Source organism: Spermophilus citellus, assembly GCF_964194105.1.
Source record: "Spermophilus citellus genome assembly, chromosome: 6".
In the NCBI taxonomy this organism is placed as follows: Eukaryota; Metazoa; Chordata; class Mammalia; order Rodentia; family Sciuridae; genus Spermophilus; species Spermophilus citellus.
The window spans coordinates 266,357-288,982 of NC_138187.1; the positions used below are offsets into that span (position 1 = coordinate 266,357).

Consider the following 22,626-nt stretch of genomic DNA (forward strand, 5'->3'; position numbering starts at 1 on the left):
TAATTTAAGCAGTGACAGATTGCCACTTGGAGGCAGCTTTTCACATATACCCTCTTCTCCGAGTCGGGCTGTAGCTTCTGGCGTGGAGTGATACGTGACCCTGGGGGGGCTGTGCTGTTTGTTCAGGGGAGTTACTTAGCATGGAGGACGGCAACCAGCTGGTGGGACGCGGGCTGTGGGAGTCCACAGAGCACCCTCCACAGGCCCTGGCATTGCTGAAAGGGACCACTGAGGGCTTGGGCACAGTGGGCTGCCAGGGAACAGAAACAACGGCACTGGCCTAATGGGGAGCCGGACAGCGGGCCAGGGAGAAGAGCGTGGCAGGGCCGGGAGCAGGCGGCCACGGGAAGGGGCCAGCTGAGGACTTGAAAGGCAGGGTCTGTGGTGGACGAACCCTTGAACCCCTCAGGCAGAATGACTTCCTCATGACAACCCTGAATGTGGGCTGCTGGGAAGGAAGAGAGGCTTGGGCCCGCTTCCGGGGCTGAGCAGGAGGGTGGAAGTGGGGCACTGGGCAAAACCAACAGTTCAGAGTAGGAGCCCCCCGAGTCTCCCCGAAGGTGTCGGGAGGGCCTCTGGTCTCCCTGTGTGGGAAGGCCCTGGAAACCAGTTCTGGGTTTATTCATTTAAAAATTTTCTTTATTTTTTTATGTGGTGCTGAGGATTGAACCCAAGGCCTCCCGTGTGAGGGGCAAGCACTCTGCCACTGAACTACAACTCCAGCCCCTATTTATTTATTTTTAAATGGTAGATGGACACAATACCTTTATTTATTTTTATGTGGTGCTGAGGATAGAACCCAGTGCCTCATGTGGGAGGCAAGCACTCTACCACTGAGCCACAACCCCAGCCCGAGTTTGGATTTTTACTTCTTATGCACATATGTATATATTTTTGTGGTGCTGGGACGGAACCCAGGGCTTGGTGCATGCTAGGCAAGCGCTCTACCACTGAGCTATACCCCCAGCGTATTTTTTAAAGAGATGGTCTCACTATGTTGTCAAGGCTGGCCTCAAACTCTCAGGCTCAAGCAATCCTGCCTCAACCTTCTGAGTAACTGGCACTATCCGTGGGCACCACTGTTACTTCACAAATGCTTTAGAAGCAATCTTACCTACCAAATCCATAATCTGTTAATGGTGATATTTCCTACAGAACAGAGTGCTAATCATGATTCTGCTCAGTCTCCCTAGTCTGATGGCCTTCAATGCATTTTTTTTTCCTTTATGCTTTCTCCCAAACTCCTTTTGGCCTTTTTAATAATAATAATAGTAACAATAGTAATAATAATAAATGTATAAAACAGAGAATAGGAGATCTTAAAAGGTTGCCTCCGGTGCTGTTTCAGTTAAAGATGAAAACATCGGTCGCTCTAACCTTTGGAATCCACAGAACTTATTTGAAGTCCTACAGGTGGTGGAGACTTTTCCTCCCCTACTCCCCCAGGTCGGTCTGTGCCCAGCTCTCCACCCTCTCAGCAGTTCTCTGTGCCCGGAACCATTCTTTCATGAATTCCACTTCTGCCTAAATCAGCCAGTTCAGGCCCTGGTTTGCATCGAAGATCACTGCTGTCACAGCCTTGGTCTCAGCATCAGGAAGTCAAGGTTAATTATTCTGTGGGAGATCTCACCCCCATCCTTCAAGTGTATGGCTCATTGGGCAAAGAAGGTGGCCTGAGGAGAACAAAGGAAAAGGAAAAGTGTGAGACCAAACTTCCAACTCCATAATGATATCGGGACAGTGATGATGTGTCTACTTGGACACGCATCTCCATGGGGGGGTGTGTTGTAACAGCAAATTATTCTTTCTTGGAGGGTACTGGGTACTGAACTTGGGGGCCACTCGACCACTGAGCCACATCCCCAGCCCTATTTTGTGTTTTATTTAGAGTCAGGGTCTTACTGAGTTGCCTAGCGCCTCGCTTTTTGCTGAGGCTGGCTTTGAACTCAGGATCCTCTTGTCTCAGCCTCCCAAATTACAGGCATTCTCCACTGCACCCAGCTCAAATTATTCTTTTTTTTTTTAAATTTTTTTTTTTTTTTAAAGAGAGAGAGAGCGAGAGAGAGAGAGGAGAGAGAATTTTAATATTTATTTTTTAGTTCTCGGCGGACACAACATCTTTGTTGGTATGTGGTGCTGAGGATCGAACCCGGGCTGCACGCATGCCAGGTGAGCGCGCTATGGCTTGAGCCACATCCCCAGCCCCTCAAATTATTCTTAAGATAAAACAAACTTCACTATTTTTTAAGTATACAATTTAGAGATTTAATTTAAAAGTATATTCACGGGCTGAGGTTGTGGCTCAGTTGTAGAGCACTTGCCTAGCATGTGTGAGACACTGGGTTCGAGTCTCAGCACTGCATATACATAAATAAAATAAAAGTCCATTGACAACTAAAAATATTTTTTAAAAGTATATTCATGGTTCCCTGTCCCTCCCCCCAAAAAAAGTATATTCATGAGTTGGGGGTGTTGCTCGGTGGTAGAGCACTTGCCTAGCACGTGTGAGGCACTTGGCACCACATAAAAAAATAAAGTTTTTAAAAGAAGTATATTCGTAATGCTGTGCTAAAATCACCATAACCTATTTTAGAATGTTTTCATTGCCTCTCGCCTTCCCACCCCGTCTCAGGCTGTGGCAGCCACTGACTTGCTTTCTGTCTCTGGAGTCTCCTGCATATTTCACGTAAATGGAGTCAAATGTGTTCTTTCACGACTGGCTTCTACCATTTAGCACATTTTCAAGGTTCACTGTTTCTTCGTATGTATGAGTACATCATTTCATGGTTAAAAAACCACTCCATTGTATATGGATAGACCACATTTTGTTTATCCATTCATTAGCTGGAGGTGTGAACTGTTTCCACTTTTTGGATATTGTGAATATTCACATTGTTGTGCAAGTTCTTGTGTCCCCATAGAATTTTGTGAGCTGAGCTGGGTATGGTAGCAGATGCCTGTAATTCCAGGTACTTGAGAGGCTGAGGCAGAAGGACTACAAATTCAATGCCAGACTGGACACTTGGTGAGACCCTGTCTCAAAAATAAGAGGGCCGGAGATGTAGCTTATTGGTATAGCGCTTGCCTGGCAGGCATCAGGCCCTGGGTTCAATCCGCAGGGGAAAAAAATTCTATTGTCTGTAATGAAGAGAGGCTGCAGGGGAATCCTCCCTCTGCCTACTACTCCCCCAGGGTCTGAGGTGTCCTGGGTAGGCAGGCTGCCTCCATCACCCTCATCTTTCCTGGGGCCACCTACTCTACCTGGGCTTTTTGAATAGAGTCTTTGATGTTGTGACTAAGTTTCAGGGAGCTGCCTCAATGAAAAACTGAAGGAGGGCCCATTTCCTGGGCAGTTGGTGTACCCTGCAAACTTGAGCTGTCTGAGGAAATTAGAATCCAGGCTTCTTAGGAGTATTTGTTGCAAGGAACAAATGCAAATCTGTAGAAAGCCCATTCTGGGATCATGATACAAAGTCTCCATGAAAGAGATAAGGACCCAGGCAGAGGGCTGGGCTTCCCTCCTACATTCCTGCTGTCCTGGACCATGTTAGGTTCGCCCTGTTTTGTAAGTAAATGCTTGGAAGCTTTAAAACTGAATGGTCATTATTTCTCTCTAGTTTTTAGAAAGAATTGGTATCTACGGAAATATATACGAGTGTATGTTTCTTCTCCCACCCTTTCCCAAATCCCACCAACTTGATCACTGAACGGCCAAAAAAGCTCAGATGCTTGCTAATGTGGACAAGTTAGTGCCACTTGACCCCAAAGACTTATTCTGAAATTATAATTGTTTCAGAAGAACATTCTGGTTTCAGAGCAGTAGCTTAGGTTCTCAGAGAAAAGGAAAGGGCACACCTTTTATCAATTCAGGGTGTTTCCTGGTCCTTAAGACAGCAGCCTGATTGTGTGTTCACAAGGAATTACAAGTTTCATGATATAAACCACGGGCAACAAAAGCACTTTGAACCTTATCAAGGCCTGTACAGATGCCAGATGGCTTATGGAACATAGAGCAGATTCTGTTCCAGCAACCTACAGTGAATGAGGCCCAGCAAGGAGACCATACTGGTTTTCTTTAGTAATATGCCACGTAATGCAAATCTACAGAAAGAGAAATCAAGAGAACTAGAAATGGCAAATGTGAAGATTAATGAACTCCTCCAAAAATATATTCTTTCCTCTAAAGTTTTAAAAACAAGATTATATAAGAACAATATAACAGGATATGGTTGAGTTGTAACATATAGACAAAGTTAATAAGGGCCACAAAGGAGAGAGGAGTGGCTGGAGCTATACTGGGGCAGTTTCTCTATCTTTCTGGAATTGTTAGTATAAATATGAAGTAGATACTGAAATATGTATACTGTAATACTTAGCATCTGCTAAGTATAAAATTTAAAAATTAGGGCTGGGGATGTGGCTCAAGCGGTAGCGCGCTCGCCTGGCATGCATGCGGCCCTGGTTCGATCCTCAGCACCACATACCAACAAAGATGTTGTGTCCGCCGAGAACTAAAAAAAAATAAATATTAAAAAAAAATTCTCTCTCTCTCTCCTCTCTCTTAAAAAAAATTTAAAAATTAAAAATCATTAAAGGAATGAGTGGTATGCTAGAAAATAGCTATTAAAACAGTAAAGAAGAGACAAGACAGGCAAAGAGGAAAACAAATAACAAAATAACAGGTGTAAATGAGCCACAAACACCTTGGGCCTGGAAACTGGGCCCTGGTGGTTGACCATTAAATGTCTGGTCCATCTAGCAAGAATTCACTTTACATCTGTGGAAATGGAACCGGACAAGGAGGGACAGGATTTGCACTGAGGAATACAGCTGACCTGTGAAAGGTGTGTGTGTGGGGGCACACACCTTTCTTTTTGCATAACATCATGATGCCTTAATTCCCTCAGATTTTCTTTGATTAGCTATTGAATAATAATATTTATTAGTTATTGATATTGGAGGCCACGTCTTGATCAGAGGCCTCTGTAGCTGCATAATCATGTATACTTACCCCCGGTGTACTGTCCCTCCTCCTCAAGGCAAAGTTTCTTCCTGTCATTCTCAAATCATGTGTCATCCCTTTCCAACTTGAACTTTTTAATTCACAGATCTTACTTAGAAAAGATCTAACAGCTGAGTACAGTGGCACATGCCTGTAATTCCAGTTCGTCAGAGAAGGCTGAGGCAGAATTGCCAAGTTTGAGGACAACCGGGGCAAAATAAAACAAAAAGGTCTGTACATCTAGCTCAGTGCTTGCCTAGCCTGTGCAAGGCCCCAGGATTCAATCACTGAACACCACAAGGGACAAGCACTCACAACGCACCTGCTATGATCCCCAAGCCCTCAGAAGCCTGAGGTTGTGGGGCTTCGCCGGCTTCCTTAAACTAGTTCCTACTAACACTTATCTGTGTGTCCATAACAAGAGCGACCTAGACATTGGGGGCACGTGGTGGGTGGCTGGAGTGGCTACTCGGTCAGGACGACCTTTGAGTCTGACTTCTCACCAGCAGCTTTGTGACCTCGGTCACGTGACTTCCCCAAGCTTGGGCTTTCCCATCTGGAAGGTGAGACCGGGAGCGGCGGGAAACACCGATAACCCAAGACGCCTTGAGGACCGCTAGGCCTGGCACCTTCCATGAAGGATTGCTGTTAGCCCCCATTTTACAGATGTGCAAGTCGAGGTGCAGAAGCCGAGGCCGCTCTCCTCTCACCTCGGTGTCCCTCCTCGCCTCGGCACGAATAAATGAATGGCGCGGAGTCTTCCAAGTTCTTAGTGAGACGAGGGGACCCGACTGCTGTGTCGTCGGGGCTCTGAAAACCCAGCGCGACCAGCGGAACTGCACACGTGCACACGTGCCCGCGGGTCCCACCCGACAGCCGACCCCCCCGGCAGGGGGTGGAGCCAGAGACGCTAGCGGAAGGCAGCGCCCGCGCAGACTCCGTGGGCGGGGGGACGGGGCCAGTGAGATGAAGACGGGGCCTTTAGCGGCGCGCGCAGACTCTGTGGGTCCGAGGGGGCGTGGCCCAAGGGAGCGGGGTGGCCGGGAGGAAGCCCGGGTTCGCGCAGACTCTGTCAGAAGGGGGCGGAGCCGCGGGGCGGAGCGCCGCCGCGGCGCGGCTGACGTGGAGGCCCCGGGTTAGCGGGCGCGGCCGGCTGCGGGGTTGGGGAGCGGCTGGCCGGGCCGGGCCCCGGGGCCCGAGGCGGCGGCTGTGGCAGCGGTATAAAGCCGGCGACGGGGAGCATGTAATGTCGGAATGCGGAGGCCGCGGCGGCGGCGGCAGCAGCAGCAGCGACGACGCCGAGGACGAGGGTGGCGGCGGCGGCGGCCCTGCGGGCTCCGGCTCCCCTGGCCCGGCCCCGGCCGAAGCGTCCTCGGCGGGCCGGCTCCGCCGCGGGCTGCGCAGCGCCTCCCTCATGGCGCGCCAGCGGCCAGAGCTGCTCTGCGGGGCCGTGGCGCTCGGCTGCGCGCTGCTCCTCGCCCTCAAGTTCACCTGCAGGTGAGGCGGCCGGGCCCCGGGGTCCGCGGCCCAGCGCCCCTCGGCCGGGTGGTCGGCGGTGCCGGGCCGGCTCAGGGCCTTCAGGTCGGGTCGTAGCGGCTTCCTCTGGGGAAGCCGGTCCTGACCTTGCCTGGAGCCACCGACCTGACCCTCCCAGGCCTTCGGCCACGGGCTCCCCTCTGCCCGTGCCCGGCCAGCCATATGGTGAGATTTCCGGGTGCTGCCTGGAGCCCCTCCGTCCCGTTCCAGTACCGGGGGAGGTGGGCCATGTTTCTGAGCTGCTCCTACTTTTAGGGTCTCTGAGGGTGCACCTGTCACTTCCGCTAGGGATAGAAGACCCTCGTTTCTCACCGGCTGCATTTCCCTCATGCAATCAGAGGAGTGGTTCTCAGCCGTTTGAGAGCCCCAGGCTCTTGGGAATGGAGGCACCCTTGGGTGTAATGGTTATTTATCGGTACCCCGTCTGCCCAGCTCTGGCAAACCCCCTGCCCCTCCTACGTGGCTATTCCAGTGGATGGGACAGTCGATAAACAAGGAAACCATTTTAAAGAGCTTCAAGAAGTGCTGTGTAGAGAATAGAGAGGAGAGTGGGACAGAAATGCCTTCTTAGGGAATTTGAGGCTCACAAGAGGAGGAAGAAGTCAGCTCTCGGAGAGCTGAGGGAAGAGTGTCCAAGGTAAAGGAAACAGCAAATACAGTTTTGAGGCTGGACAAGCTTGTTGTTTTCCTAGGGTGCGGGGAGGATAGTGAGAGGGAGGAATGAAAGTTAATGTGCCTCTTCTCAGGGAAGTACAAAGATACAAAACTTATATTTCAGTTGTACTCTGGCCTCCCAGTTCCACAGTGTATCTAAAACCTCTTGCTGCTGATAATATCCTTTTGGCATTTCAGCCAAGAGGAGGATTTCAACAGCATACTTTCTTTTTTTTTTTTTAAGTTTATGTGGCCCCTGTTGCCAAGAAGATATCACAGGATTAGATATTTTAGTGGAAAAATAACAAATTTGAATAACTGTCATAGAGCATTTGCCATGTGGCAGATATTGTACTACAATCAGGGTTTTTCCATCTCAGCACCATTGCAGGCAGTTTGGGGCCAGGTTATTCTTTGTTGCAAGGGGCTGTCCTGTGCATTCAAGAAGGTTTGTCTTTGGCCCATACCCACTAGGTGCTGGTAGCACATACCCCTAGATGTAAGAACTAAAAATGTCTCCAGACATTACTAGATGTCTCCTAGTGAACAGAAGTACCTGCTTGGTAACTAGTGTCCATATGAATGCATTTATTCATTTAACATGTAATTGAGAGCATAGCATATAGCTCATTTAAATTTTACAATCCCCAAGATACTGTTATCTTTCCCAATTTATAGGTGAAAGTCAAGCCATGGTCATTATAAAACCTGCCTGAAATCAAACCCATCTATTAAATGACTGAGCAGGATTTGAATTCTTTAAAGTCTTAACCTTGCTCTTCATCATTGTCCTCCCCCAAGGAAAATATACTAAAGTATTTTACAAGGTAGAATTTTGCAAGTGGCATTTGGGTTCATATTAGGAAGAAAGGTCCCTCTTCCAAAGGTGTGGAGTTTCTTGTGTTTTTTTGTACTGGGGGTTGAACTCAGGGCCACTCAACCACTGAACCACATCCCCAGCCCTATTTTTAATTTTATTTAGAGACAGGGTCTCACTGAGTTGCCTAGTGTCTCATCATTGCTGAGGCTGGCTTTGAACTTGTGATCCTTCTGCCTCATCCTCCCAAGCTGATGGGATTACAGGAGAGTGTCACTGCACCTGGCTTTTTTTTTTTTTTTTTTAAACTTCAGTCTGTCAAGTTGTAGAAATGATACTTTGTGTTTGTTTTGAGACAACATGGCTTGATAAGAAAGTTCTTTGAGAATTCAGGAAGAAGGAAGAGTATAAATCCAGTTTCTAGAGCTAACAATGAAATTCTGACCTGCGTCTGGTAATGCCAGTGAGCTTGTCAATGAGTTTGTTTATTTGTCTTCTTTCTGTGCTACTGGCAAATCTGGCAATCTGTTAATAGACTCAGATTATTTTTTTCCATCTTTTTTTTTGATGGAATGGTGTCATGTTTTTATTGCCACACAACTGACTCTAGCATTTATGTCCCCTTTTCTTATTTTAAGATCTTTAATAAGGACAGAGGCTTAAGGGAGAATAAATGGAGTCTTTTGGGATCTTTAAAATTTTTTGTTATTATTTAATTATTCCTAGTAGCTCCAGACCTGAAATAAATGACTGCTCTCTTTAGTGTCTGTTACTTAGCTGAGTTCAAACTAGATAGTGGAAGGGAAAAAAAAAGTTGTTTTTAGGTTGAGTCACAGCTAATAATTGTGCATCCCTGAGTATTTAATCTACCTGCATTTCTGTGCATTAAATCTCCATGACTTTATCCTGCTTGCTTTTACCTTGATTTGGAGGGTTGTTACTTCAAAGCTGCCTCTATTCTCCTTTGAAGGAGGTGTAGGGTATAAGTTCTATGTAAAAATTGGGTTTGCAGCGAGGCTTGGTGGTACACATGTATCCCAGTGATTTGGGAGGATGAGGCAGGAGGATCACAAGTTCTAGGCAAGCTTGGCAATTTAGTAAGACCCTAAGCAACTTAGTGAGACCCTGTTTCAAAAAAAGGGTGTGTGTGGCTGGGGGTGTAATGCAGTTGTAAAGCACCCCTGGGTTTAATCCCCAGTTCCCACCACCAAAAAAAAAAAAAAAAAAAAATTGTATTTGCAATGGGCCTTTCTTGTTTACAACCAACTCTTCAAGTTTTTTTGCACCTGAAATATTTCAGAGCTGTGAAACATCTTTAATCTGGTTTTGTTTTTGTTTCCCCCAGAAAAGGAAACAAATTCAAGAGATAAATGGAAACTCATGAATGTTTTTGTTTGTTTGTTTGTTTTTGTACTGAGGATTGAATCCAGGGGTGCTCAATCACTGAGCCACATCCCCAGCCCTTTTATTTATGTGTGTGTGTGTGTGTGTGTGTGTGTGTATAAAATTTATTTTTAGAGACAGGTCTCACTGAGTTGCTAAGTGCCCCACTAAATTGCTGAGGCTGGCTTTGAACTTGAATCCTCCTGCTTTAGCCTTCCAAGCCACTGGGATTATAGGCATGGGCCACGGCCCTCAGCTTTATGAATGTTTCTGATAGAGCAGAGGCAAGTGTTTCTCTTTCCTGGCTAGTTTGTTTCTCTCTCTCTCTTTCTCTTTTTGCATTACTTGATATTAAACCCAGGGCCTTGCACATGCTAGGGAGGTGCTCTATTACTGAGCCACACGTACTGCAGCCATTTTTATTTCATTTTCAGACAGGATCTCACCAGGTTGTGCAGGGTGTCCTTGAATTTATGATCCTCCTGCCTCATCCTCCCAGGTAGCTGAGATTACAAGCATGTACCACCACACCTGGCTAATGTTTGTTTTTTGATTGGTCTTGTATTTTATCTGGCTTGTTTACTTTAGGAACTCCTCTGAACCTGCAGAGCAAAAGTACTAACTTGTGATTCTCTTTTCTTGAGCTGTCAGATACCTATAATTTCCCACAGATTGCATTATTTCACACCTAAGATGCAATTTAAATGGTTAAAAAAATATTGCTCCAAATACCAGGATCTCTTGAGAATGTGTCAGTTTTCCCCATGCAACCTGTCCCCTTCTTTGAATGTCTGTCTTGTCACTCAGTTTTCACATTAGTTGGTACTACTCTGTCTACCACCCTATAGGTGGAGCCACTATTTTCCTCTGTTACATCACCACATTATATTCTCTGCACAGCAGTGACAATTTTGTGTATTTTATTGTTAGTTGTTTGCATGTTTTGTGACTTGCCGTCTTCCTCTGCTAGAAAGTTAGCTTCCTACTATACAGCCTGCTGGCTGCTGTGGCCCAGGTACCTGTGTCTGAAGGGCCATGTCTGAAGTGCAATAACAGTTGCTAAATTGACATTTTAAAAATGTCATGTAAGGGACTGGAGTTGTGGCACAGCAGTAGAGCACTCGCCTAGCATAAGTGAGGCCCTGGGTTCGATCCTCTGCACTATATAAAAATAAATAAATAAAGATATTGTATCCAGCTATAACTAAAACATAAGTGTTAAAAAAAAAAATTCATGTAAGGAGACTGGGGTTGTGGCTCAGTGGTAGAGCGCTTGTCTCCCATGTGTGGGGCCTTGGGTTTGATCCTCAGCATCCCATATAAATAAACAAATAAGGTATTATGTTCATCTATGACTGAACAATAATTTTAAAAAATGTCATGTGAGTGAATTTTTCAGATTATGGGCATATTCTATATAGACTGAAGGCTCTATAGAGACTGCAGGTTACAATGTCATTCAAATAGGAAGTCTGCTCCTTTTAGCACTTTTGTCTATTTTGAGATTTCACATAGGTATAGTCATATTATATGTACTCTTTAGTGCCTAGCTTCTTTTCACTCAGCATAATTATTTGGGGATTCATCTAAGTTATAGTATGTATGAGCATTTTTGTTTGTTTCTAATTTTGGAATAAAGTTGAAGGGTAAGAATGTGCCTTGGTTTAGCTGTTTACCTGATGAGTCATGTTGGCTTTTTTATGCTTACTGTTAGCAGTAAATACTCCTTTTTACATTTATTTTCTCATCCTTATGCTTCGTCCTTTATCTTTATATTTAAAATGTGTCTCCCCAGCTATTCCCCCCACCCCCGCCTTTTCTTTTCAATGCTGGGGATTGAATCCAGGGCCTTATGCATACTAGGCAAGTGCTGTACCACTGAGCTATAGCCCAGCCCATTTTATTTTACTTTATTTATTTTGAGACAGGGTCTCACTAAGTTGCCCAGGCCAGTCTGGATCTTGGGATCCTCCTGCTTCAGCCTCTTCTGAGTAGTAAAATGTGTCTTTTTTAGATAATATATAATTTGGTCTTGCTTTATATTGTCTGGCAATCTCTTCCTTTTACTTGAATTGTTTTTTTTTTTTTTAAAGAGAGTGAGAGAGGAGAGAGAGAGAGAGAGAATTTTTAATATTTTAGTTCTCGGCGGACACAACATCTTTGTTGGTATGTGGTGCTGAGGATCGAACTCGGGCCGCACGCATGCCAGGCGAGCGCGCTACCGCCTGAGCCACATTCCCAGCCCTACTTGAATTGTTTAATCCTTTTATATTTAACGTAATTATAATTACTGATGTGGTTTGGTTTAAGTTTTTTTTTGCTACTTGTTTTCTATTTGTACCTTCTGGGTTTGGTTCCTCTCTTGGTCCTTTTTGCCTTCTTTTGGTTTCATCTAGTATTTTTTTTAGAGTTCCATTTTTATATTGTTTATTTGTTTCCTAGTTAAATTATTATAATAGTCTTATGTTAGTGCAGATATGTGGATGACTCAAAGTGTTTACTAGGCCACTTTAACTTGGGATATAGTTCCAGCCAAAACCTATTTGTCCCAATAGGAAAGCTGTGGCCGCTCTGACTTCTGCCACTTGTTCAATGTTCCTTCTTCTCCAGACTTCTCCCTGCTGGAGAAGTCATGTATTCAGAAAGCCTGTTTCCCAGTTAAATAGATTTATTGTTTGTTACTTGTGTTTCATACCTTTTGGATTATGATGTATATGGATAAATGTGTATTATTATTACTTTTGCCCTGGGTAAGTACAGGCTGCCCTACCTAACAAACTCAGTGTTTTCTCAGATTTGAGTCACTGGTAAGCAGTGTTACTAATGGTGGCCTGTGTGCTCCCTCCCCATATTTCTGAGCTCCAGAGCTGGTGGCCCTAAAGATCAGTGGCTCCTGTGGTAAGCCAGGCTTCGAAGAGGTAGGGATGGAGTCTTTGGGGTGTGGCATCAAGACTATAGATAATTTTGCTCTCCAATCCTCTCCCAGCCCATGCCTGGTGGGACAGAATACCAGAGAATCATTTCCAAAATGTCATCTGTCTGTATTGGCTCAGCTGGAAGGTGCTTTAGCATGGTATACTACGTTTACTACAGGACAGTGATTTGACGACTCCAATTTTTTTTTTAATTCAAAAGGAGCCTTTTCTTTTAAGCTTCATTCTCCTTCCACACAAGCTGTTTTAAGAAGAAGATAAATAAGCAATCTTGTTTGTGTTTACTCTTTTTTAGTCGAGCAAAAGATGTGATAATACCAGCAAAGCCTCCTGTCAGCTTTTTCTCCTCGAGGTCTCTGGTCCTTGACCTCTTCCAGGGGCAACTGGATTATGCAGAGCATGTTCGCCGGGATTCGGAGGTGGTACTTCTGTTCTTTTATGCCCCGTGGTGTGGCCAGTCCATTGCTGCCAGGGCAGAAATCGAGCACGCAGCAAGCCGGCTTTCAGACCAGGTAATGCTGACATTCAGCCTCCAAAATTAATGATCATCAATCCTGTATGTAAGAGAGGGTGTCCCATGGAGACACCCTGCCCATCTGGCAGTTTTGTCAAGATGAACTCCTGGAGTGTTTGTCAATTACAAAGCCTGCTGTAAACGAACAAAGGATTTGAGTGTGATGCTTGTAGTTGGAGGCAAGAGTGGAGCAAATTCTGGATCTTGAGATAAGGCCAGCGCTCATCCCAGGATGCCAGGCAGTGAGGTCTCAGTACTGCAGGAAAAGAGGGCTGAAAGCCTAGTTCTATGTGTGTCTTGCACAGCCATTTGATAACTGCTAGGTAGATGTTTTATGTAGGAGAGATTTATGTATAACAAGGGCTGACCTTTTATTGCATGAACCAGAACTGTGTTCAACAAATGTTTAATGAATGCCAACTTTGGACCAGGTAAGAGGGTTACATAAGCAAATGAGTCCTCGGTTATATCAGTGGTTTTAAGCCCAGTGGTTCCCATTGCCTTCTAGAAAATGGGCATTTTATGTTGTCCCTTTTCCTGAAAGAAATTCAGAGATTATAAAACTCCCCTACACATGTAATTTCAAAATAATCTAGTGCACTAACCAAAAATGGTGGGAAAAAAGAAAAGTAATTTACATCTAAACATGGTGTATTTCAGTATGTAAATGCTTGGGCAAAGCAGGTCCCTATACTTTTATGTAGAGCCCCTGTGAGTGTGATAGTTATAAATACAGACTGATAGAGGTATGATGTGTTGGGGACTCTGAACAGCAACGTGCTCTTTGTCCTCGGTCTGTACAAAAGTTGTGTTCCTGAGAAATTCAGCACAGCAGCCTCACTTGGAACTCACATAAATAGGAGATCTTGGAGTCATGTGTCAAAGGGAGTTAACAGTTCTGGGTTTGGACAGTAGCAAACATCAGTGCTTGGCAGGCATTTAGAAAACTATGGGATGATACGGATGACTCTTCCTAGTGCAGAGCAGTTCTGAGCATTAGAGGATGTCTGCTAAGTCCCCTACCTTACACATGTCCTGTAGCTTCCCCCAGTCACAGCAGCAAACAGAAAGCATCCCACAGATCCATGGGAGGCTGCTGCTGAGAACCACTGACCTGAGTTAACTTGTGCAGGCAGCAGAGTTGCAGAAGTTCATTGGAACTTTCAGTTGTTTTTTTGTTTTTTTTTTCCTGGTCGTGCTGGAGATTGAACCCAAGGCCTTGTGCATGCGGGGCAAGCACTCTACCAACTGAGCTGTATCTCCTGCCCCTCAGTTGGTATTTCTTAGAAACAAGTAGTGTTATACATGGTGACTAGGCATTCCACCTGCCAGGTGAACCCTTTTTAACCATTATATCCCTGAGAAGTGTACCCAGTAGTACTTAATATAATTCTCTGTTCCTTATATAACACTAATTTGTACCAGTGGGGCACATTTTGTGATCTCTTCTCTTTTTTTTTTTTTTTTTTAAGAGAGAGTGGGGGGGAGAGAGAGAGAGAATTTTTTAATATTTATTTATTTTTTTAGTTCTCGGCGAACACAACATCTTTGTTTGTGGTGGTGAGGATCGAACCCGGGCCGCACGCATGCCAGGCGAGCGCGCTACCACTTGAGCCACATCCCCAGCCCCACATTTTGTGATCTCACTGTGGGCCCATGGAATTTATTTTCTATTTTCTCCCCATCCCCTTTAAGAACTGCAAGTACTAAGCAAGCTGGCAGATAACTCCAGGAGGAAACAGGAATTCTAACGGAGCACTAGGAAGCAAGCAGTGTGTAACAGAAATTAAATGACCATTTTGTCAGTGATTCCCCAGTTTTCTGAATGTAAAGAGCAACAGTCCCATTGTCCACGTGAGGAAAAGGGAAGATTGTATTTTATTTTAGATGAACTGTAGTTTAATGGTATTTTGCTCTGGAATATTTGCCCTTCTGAATGATGGTATTGGAATAATAACAGCTTCCAGTGGAGCCAAGCAGTTTGTTAAAGAGGCACAGAAACAACACAGCAGGGTTATAGTACCACCCATAGTGACTGGCTGAGCTCTTTTCAAAAAAAATTTTTTCAGCTTCTTCCACATTGAGAGTTTTTGCTCCATGTGCTTAGGAGGAAAAAAAAGGACTGGGTTTATTTTTAGAAATATGCAAAAATCTTTTGCACCATATTGCTTAGTAAAATTAGCAAAATGGTGGATTGTGCCCTACTTTTGAGTTAAAAAAAGAGGAGATGTAAACTTCAAATAAAGCCACTGTTATTTTTCTTTTTTCCTAGAAATAGAGTTCTGAAGGGTTGCCACTAGGTTTTGAGCAGTTGGTTGTTGTAATAGTAGGTATAAAAACATTCAAAGGTGGCTTTTCATTTGTAGTTTGTATTTTTCAACAATTTATTGTGAATATTTTCAAAACATATAGCAAACATGAAAGAATTTTACATGTACCCACCATCTAAATTCTGTCGATATCTTATTATATAATTACCCATCTAACCATTCCTCAAATTCAGAGGTTCTCAACTACTGGCCATATTGCCCCTGCCCTGACTCCAGGACTTTTGGCCATGTCTGGTGTTTGGTTGTCACTGCTTCAGAAATGAGTGCTACTGGCATCTAGTGGGTAGAGCACAGGAAAGCTGGGGATTGAACCCAAGGCCTTGGGTTCAATGCGAGGCAAGCACTCTACCAACTGAGCTATATCCCCTACCCTGCACCACCCGGTGTCTAGTTCTTAGGATATCTGTCATCACAAAGCAGGTATCCCAGAACTCTCCATGCATTCAGCCTCAAATGGCAGTACTGCCAGAGTTGAGAAGCTGCTCCAGTCCATTAATCCATCTCATTTTTGGCACCTTTCAAAGTAAATTGTAGTCAGAGGACACTTTTCCCTAGACACATCAGCATCTACTCATAAATATATATAGTTAGAGCATGTTTTTACTACTTAGTAGCAAAAAAATGCCTTTTAGATCATGGCTTAAAGCTTTGATTATTTGTTTTTTAAATATCCTTTGATATTTATGATGTTTTATTCACAGTAACATTTTAATTTTTGGATGCTTAGTTTGACAATCAAAGGGCATATCCTTCTGTTTGTTTTTGTGTTGCTGGGGATTGAACCCAGGGCCTTGAGCATGCTGAGCAGGCGCTGTGCATCTGAACTATATACCCAGCCCCCAGAATATCTTTCTAAGTTAGCAGATTCATGCTTAGAAAAAGCTCCTTGGCACTCATTCACTTTAAAATTCGAAACAAACAACTCTTGGGTCAGACTCCAAGTCCTAGCTGACACTGTAGAGAAGAGCCTGTCATTTTTATTTTAGTGGCAAATTAGGAACTTCTTTGAAGGCCTTATGCAAATTTTTAAAAAATATGTATTTTCTGTTTCTGTGAGAGAGGACTGGTTCCATTTCTGATTTCATCTTTCAGATCTCGGTACTGCTCAGCTGTTATTCATAGTCATTTGAAACCCTTTTTTTGCTCCGCAGGTGTTGTTTGTGGCAGTTAACTGTTGGTGGAACCAGGGGAAATGCAGGAAACAGAAACACTTCTTTTATTTTCCTGTAATACATCTGTACCATCGGAGGTAAGGACTTTTCAGTAGTGTTTCTAATTTGTTTATCAGTATCTTAATGACTTTTTTCTATATAAAAGTATTAGATATTTACTGTATAAAATTGATAAACACAAATTTTAAAAGCTCTCTGTATAATGGCTGTGTTTTTATTTATTTTCTCCTATAAATCTACATGTCTACCACTTTTTTAATAAGGTAAAGATGAGATCAGGCAATAATACTATCTCCTAAACTGCTTTTTTCCACTTTTGTGAACATCTTTTTATGTCATTATATATATTATAGCATTTTATTTTTATTTTCGTTTTTTTTTTTGCAATGCTAAAGATCAAACCTGGATCCTTGAACATGCTAGGCAAGTGCTTTCCACTGAGCTACATTTCCTCCCCCCCATTATTATTTATTATTATTTGGTATACAATATTAGTTTTAAAAGTACAAATTGCTCCCTGAATGACTGTATATTCAGGTGTTCAAAAAGTATTTTGTGCCGGGCGCAGTAGCGCACACATGTAATCCCAGCAGCACTGGAGACTGAGGCAGGAGGATCATAAGTTCAAAGCCAGCCTCAGAAAAAGTGAGGCACTAAGCAACTCAGTGAAATAAAATATAGGGCTGGGGATGTGGCTCAGTGGTCAAGTGCCACTGAATTCAATCCCCAAAAAGTATTTTATGTTGCAAAAATACATAAGATTCTTCATCTTCTTATCTGGCAGCATCACACAGTCAAGAGTGCATTTTACCATATTTTTTCATTGGGAAGAAAATTACTACTGGTTCACAATTTCATATCCAAAGTTCTGAAATCACAAGGACTAAAAAACTTAAAGTTTCTTGAATATTGTCCCCAGATGCATTCATCTGGCCTAAAGTAAGATGGGGCTACCTGTGGTCTTTATCCCACTTAAGCTACCTATTTTTGCTACAAAAATACTGGTGTTTGGCTTTGGGTACCCAGACTATGCTGTGGGTATTATTAAGTCATGTCTGAGAATCTGACTCAAAAGATTTTGGAGGCAGAAGATGGGAAGTTTGTCTTTGTTCAGTGTGATTGGCTTGAAGTTTATAGAAGGCCATATGGGTAAAGAATTGATTAGTAAGGTCTTTACAATTTAGGTTTTCCTTTTCCCTCCTTCTGAACTCCCTGGGCGGAAGTCAATATGGTTTATCACAAGCATCAGTAGACAGTCATTTCTAGATTCTCTATCCCATTCCATTCACTTCCATATCTCTAACATAAACTGTTGGGGGGCACATAATATTGTTTCCAGGAGCAATTGATAGTAGTATTTGGGCAAAATGATACTTTTCTACCTGACCACACCTTCACATTTTATTTTGGACATTAAATGTTTATAATTTTAATATTTGCAGTAATAAGCCAGTTTTTGCTTAAGGATATTATGACCATTTTTGATCCCCCGACCTGCTTTTTGCTCACTAATTTGAGATTCTACCTCTACTTTAGGTTAAGGTGCAGATTGTATAGAATATAGAATACTTTCTTGATAACTGTCTCAGGGTTTCTTTTTTTCTTTCTTTCTTTCTTTCTTTCTTTTTTTTTAAGGTAAGTGTAAGCTGTACTTGAAGGTCCTCAGACTGTTCTCTGTCACATGGTGATGAACTTGCCTCCTGAGGCCCCTGTGTTACTCTCTGGCTTTGGAAATAGGCACAGATGCCTAGCAGGAGTGAAAGTCCTTGCAGGTTGCCCAGAGGTGACCTTAACTTGATGTGGCATTAAAATCGGAAGAATTCCCTTTGAATTGAGTACAGATATCTTTTTGAGAACATGGGCATACAGTATTATCTTATATTGTTTGTTTTCTTAGCTTTTGTAAAAAGATTGAAAGGACTTTAGAAGTATCTAGTCCAACCCTCTTGCTTTACAGATGAGGAATCCAAGTTGTCACTCAACTTTGCCTGTTGGTGTTTTATTTGTTTGTGTCAGTGTAGGCTGCTTACTGCTTGGGGCAACACTTCCACTGCCTGTGTCCCTAAAACAGTGCTAAGGCACAGAAATTCCCAAAATTTCTTTTCTGCCTTAGACTCCTCAAGATCTCTATTTTATGTGCACACACATGAAATGTTTCCATTGACTAAAGGGTCCTTGGAGCATTCTCGGTAGTCCCAAGGTTCTTCTGTTTAACAGGCCCGTGAATGTGCCCCCTGGGTCTCATTACTGAGCACACTACTGCTGTTCGTGTGTTTTTGTTGCTGCTATTGCTCTTTTTTGTTATAATGACTTATTTTGTAGAAGCCACTTAAAGAAACTAATAGGCTTTTCTGTTTTGTGGAAGTAGATTTTTTGGTTTGTATTGAGACCAGTCACAGAAAAAGTCAGGGAGGTGTGTTCTCACAACCCTGTCAGAGCTTGGTAGCCATCCAGCAGCGTGTCCCGTGGCAGTGGCTGTAGTATTGGTAAAGCACGCCCACATGCTGCATTCTGGAATCTTGTAATCTTGGTAAGTCAGTTGGACCCTTGTAATATCACACCAAGGAAACTCAGCAAAGCCTGTTGGCTCACTTAGATGAGATTTCTGGATTTGTTGGCTCCTTTTTGCCGAACAAAATAAGTTACCAGCTTTTTTAAAAAAAATATATATATGTATATATTTCAGTTGTAGATGAACACAATACCTTTGATTTACTTATTTATTTTTATGTGGTGCTGAGGATTGAACCCAGTGCCTCAGACGTGCTAGGCAAGCACTCTACCACTGAGCCACAACCCCAGCCCAAGTTACCAGATTTTTTTTTTTAAAGAGAGAGAGAGGAGAGAGAGAGAGAGAGAGAGAATTTTTTAATATTTATTTTTTATTTCTCGGCGGGCACAACATCTTCGTTGGTATGTGGTGCTGAGGATCGAACCCGGGCCGCACGCACGCCAGGCGAGCGCGATACCGCTTGAGCCACATCCCCAGCCCAAGTTACCAGATTTTTAAGAAAAATTTTTTTCTTTTAAAAATTGTTGATGATTGTTGGGGTTGGTGGTGATAGTGGTGATTTCTAAACAGAACTAATTGTGGTAAGTTTTGAACTGATAGAATTCTTAACTCTTTTCTCCCAGCTGTGCTTGTACAATGCTGTTTTTATTTTTTCATACTGAAATTCTTTCCATCTCATGTTCTGTAGTATACACTGAGGAATTGTTGTGTTCCATTGTGTGTGTGTGTGTGTGTATGTTTATGACCATGTATCGTGAGCACAGCATTTAATTCCTGACTGCGCTGTTGTTGCTGTTAACAACAGGCTTAGTGTCAGTTGCTGTTTAGAGAGAAGAACAGTTATGGAGTTGGTGCATTTCACGTACCTTCTCTACTCTGCCACCAACCATCAGTTGTATTTGTGTTGTGTGAGGTTGAGAGAGCCTTTTGTACGGATTCTGACTAGCTTAGGAACGTAACTGAATTAGGGAGGCATTACTTAGCAGTGCTGAATCAAATTCCTGTGTCCCAAAGGACACCTGTGAGGAAAAGGAAGAAAGATGGGTTATGCAAGCTCCCTAACTTTATACTCCCACTTTTTTCCCCTGTTCTAGTAAAGCTTTAGATAGGCTTAAGCTTCATTTAGTGATTCTTCCTTTAAGTGCCTATGGAATACTTAGGCACTTAAAGGAATGTTGTTGGCCAAGGGCCAGCTGCTTAGCTTTTCCTCATTTCAGAATGACATGTGGAAGTCCTTACCCATGTGCAGTGAGGTGTGCAATTAAGATCCTGGAATCCTTTCAGCATGTGGCCAGTTTCCACAGTAGCCTTGTTTTTTTTTTTTTATTTTTAAAGAAATGTTGTGGGATTTCATTTTTCTTTCAGACACTACAAAGAATTTAGTTTGCAATTGAAAGAAGCTCATGGAAAGGTCACACTGCTTGCACCTCCCCCTCCTTAAACTGTCCATTCTTAATTAGCGCCCCAGCACCCCTGAGCAAAGCAGGCTACTTCCCTGAAACAGTTTGATACTAAAGCAAGACATTTTCATCCTGTGGTATTGATGATTTTAGCTATACATTGCAGGGTTAATGCATGGTATATTATTTTTACTTTTTATTTATTTATTTATATTTTATTTTATTTTTTGGTACTAGTTTTGGACCAATCGAATACAAAGGCCCCATGAGTGCTGTTTACATTGAGAAGTTTGTCCGCCGGGTGATGAAACCACTTCTCTACATCCCATCTCAATCAGAATTACTAGATTTTCTCTCAAACTACGAGGTACCTATCTTTCATATCTCCTCTGTTCCCAAGGCCTTTTACTGAGTTATATTGGATTGTTCATATTTAAAGGTGTTTTTTTCTTTTTTAAAATACCTCCTGAATTGCAGCAGTTAAAAGATCACTTTATAGATAAATCCCAGTTAAATGCATTTCTGAGTTGGGTGCAGTGGTGCATAACTGTAATTGCAGGTACTTGGGAGGCTGAGGCAGGAGGATCGCAAGTTTGAGGCCAGCCTCAGCAACTTAGACCCCATTTCACAATAGATACATAGGTAGAGAGAGAGAAAGAAAGATAGGAAGGAAGGACTGGGGATATCACTCAGTGGTAAAGCATCACTGGATTTAATTCCCAATACCCAGAAAAAAAAATGCATTTTGAGATGACTTACCATAATGATGGTTTGATCAAATGAGTTTAAAGGGAATAGAAAGCTTGCGAAATTCTGTGTTTTGTTTGGGAATTTTCAACAAACTTTCACCTTGTCTTATAGTTAAAGTACATGAGAGTTAACTTACAATTTATTGTGGTTGTCAATTTCTAAGAATGTCATTTGATGCTTTGCAGTATTGCAGAAATACCTCACTTTTCTTGTTGTAGTTTGTTGTTGTTTTTTTTTAGTGGAAATATATGTTATTTTATTAATTGTGTAACTATTTCAAGCTCTTATTTATGGAAAATTTCCCAGTTTTTTAGCGTGGCTTCTCTCCTGCTTCCTCATTGCCATCTTTAACCCTGATAAATTATTTTTATAAGACATTTCATGCACATTCAGGATAATTTATTGAAAGGCCAGTATTGAGATTATTAAAATAATCTAAAAAATTATAAAATTAGCTCCACAAAATCCTTCATGGGGACATGTATAAGGTCATACTTGGACACAACAAGTAAGTGATGCTTGGGCGCATCAATGTCACGACCATGAATATACCATAGGGTGAAAATCCACATGAATCTAGGCCTGACTTTTTTGTGTGTGTGTGTGGTGCTGGGGATTGAACCCAGGGCTTTGTGCGTGCCAGGGAAGCCTCTGCCAGCTGAGCCGTGTCCCCAGCCCTAGACCTCCCTGACTGACTGTGACTGAGTTACACTAGGTATATTTCATATAGATTGGAGGTGATTTTTTTCCACCAGTTCATCATTTGTAAATGGTTTCTTTCATCTTAGAAACTCTATTTACGTGTTAACTATTAGCAGATTCCCCAAGCAACTTTGTTTAATGTCCAGTCATTCAGCTTGGAGATCTTGGATGTACAGCAGAATAAATGTTCCTTAATCTCATGTGAATGAGGGATGGACCTCTCCGGTTTCTCTTCCTGTGCTGGGTCATAGGCCCATGATAGGACTAACTGGGTTTGAGATTTGAGGCTGGTTTCTCACCTCCTCGGCATCAGGGCCTGGGCCAGGGTTTTCTTAAGATTTCTTTTAAGACTTCAGGTACAACTGGGGGTGGCACAGCAAAGTGGTGAAAAGCCATGAGTCAGACTGACTTAAAGCCCATCTCCATCATTTATGGCTGTGTGGCCACAAGCTGCTTACCCTCTTTAAGTCTTCATTTTCTCCACTGTAAGACAGAAGTAAACCAAGTAAGACATAGAAAATACTCAGGGTATCGTCTCAGTAAAAATGATATCACAGAAAACATCCTGGATATTAGGATTATTAAGAGAAACATAAATGTGATGATACTTACTGGAGTTTTCCATGTTATAAAAAGGAAAAAAATTGTTCTGTAACGCAGATGACAAAAATGACCTTGCAGGGCTGACATATCATCCTTCATTCATGCTCTATTGGTTGGTTTTTTTAAGAAAATATTTATTTTAGTTTTAAATGGACACACTGTCTTTATTTTACATTTATGTGGTGCTGAGGATTGAACTCAGTGCCTCAAGCATGCTAGGCGAGCACGCTACCACTGAGCCACAACCCAGCTGCACCCTTGGTTTCATTTTATTTTTTATTTTTTGCATGCATGTGTTTGTTGCTGGGAATTGACCAG

General features: G+C 42.8%; 1 protein-coding gene and 1 long non-coding RNA gene across 4 annotated transcripts in view; one reads left to right on the forward strand and one right to left on the reverse strand.

Moving 5' to 3' along the window:
* Window positions 1–4: 4 nt before the first annotated feature.
* LOC308651672 lies at window positions 5–5,906 on the reverse strand. The gene is made up of 3 exons (XR_014022637.1): window positions 5,325–5,906; window positions 5,012–5,179; window positions 5–1,673 (listed from the first exon to the last, which is right to left on the reverse strand). It is a non-coding gene; the product is annotated as an uncharacterized lncRNA (long non-coding RNA).
* Window positions 5,907–6,116: 210 nt separating this feature from the next.
* TXNDC11 (thioredoxin domain containing 11) overlaps window positions 6,117–22,626 on the forward strand; it is a 61,833-nt gene continuing 45,323 nt past the window's right edge. Inside the window, exons 1-4 of one of the 3 annotated variants that reach the window (XM_081299077.1) lie at window positions 6,117–6,499; window positions 12,703–12,837; window positions 16,321–16,418; window positions 20,491–20,620. In XM_081299077.1, the coding sequence (XP_081155203.1) occupies window positions 6,257–6,499; window positions 12,703–12,837; window positions 16,321–16,418; window positions 20,491–20,620 (606 nt within the window). In that variant the 5' untranslated portion in view covers window positions 6,117–6,256. Of the gene's footprint in view, window positions 6,500–12,620; window positions 12,838–16,320; window positions 16,419–20,490; window positions 20,621–22,626 lie in introns of those variants that run through there. The other 2 variants (XM_081299075.1, XM_081299076.1) reach the window with 2 other exon arrangements.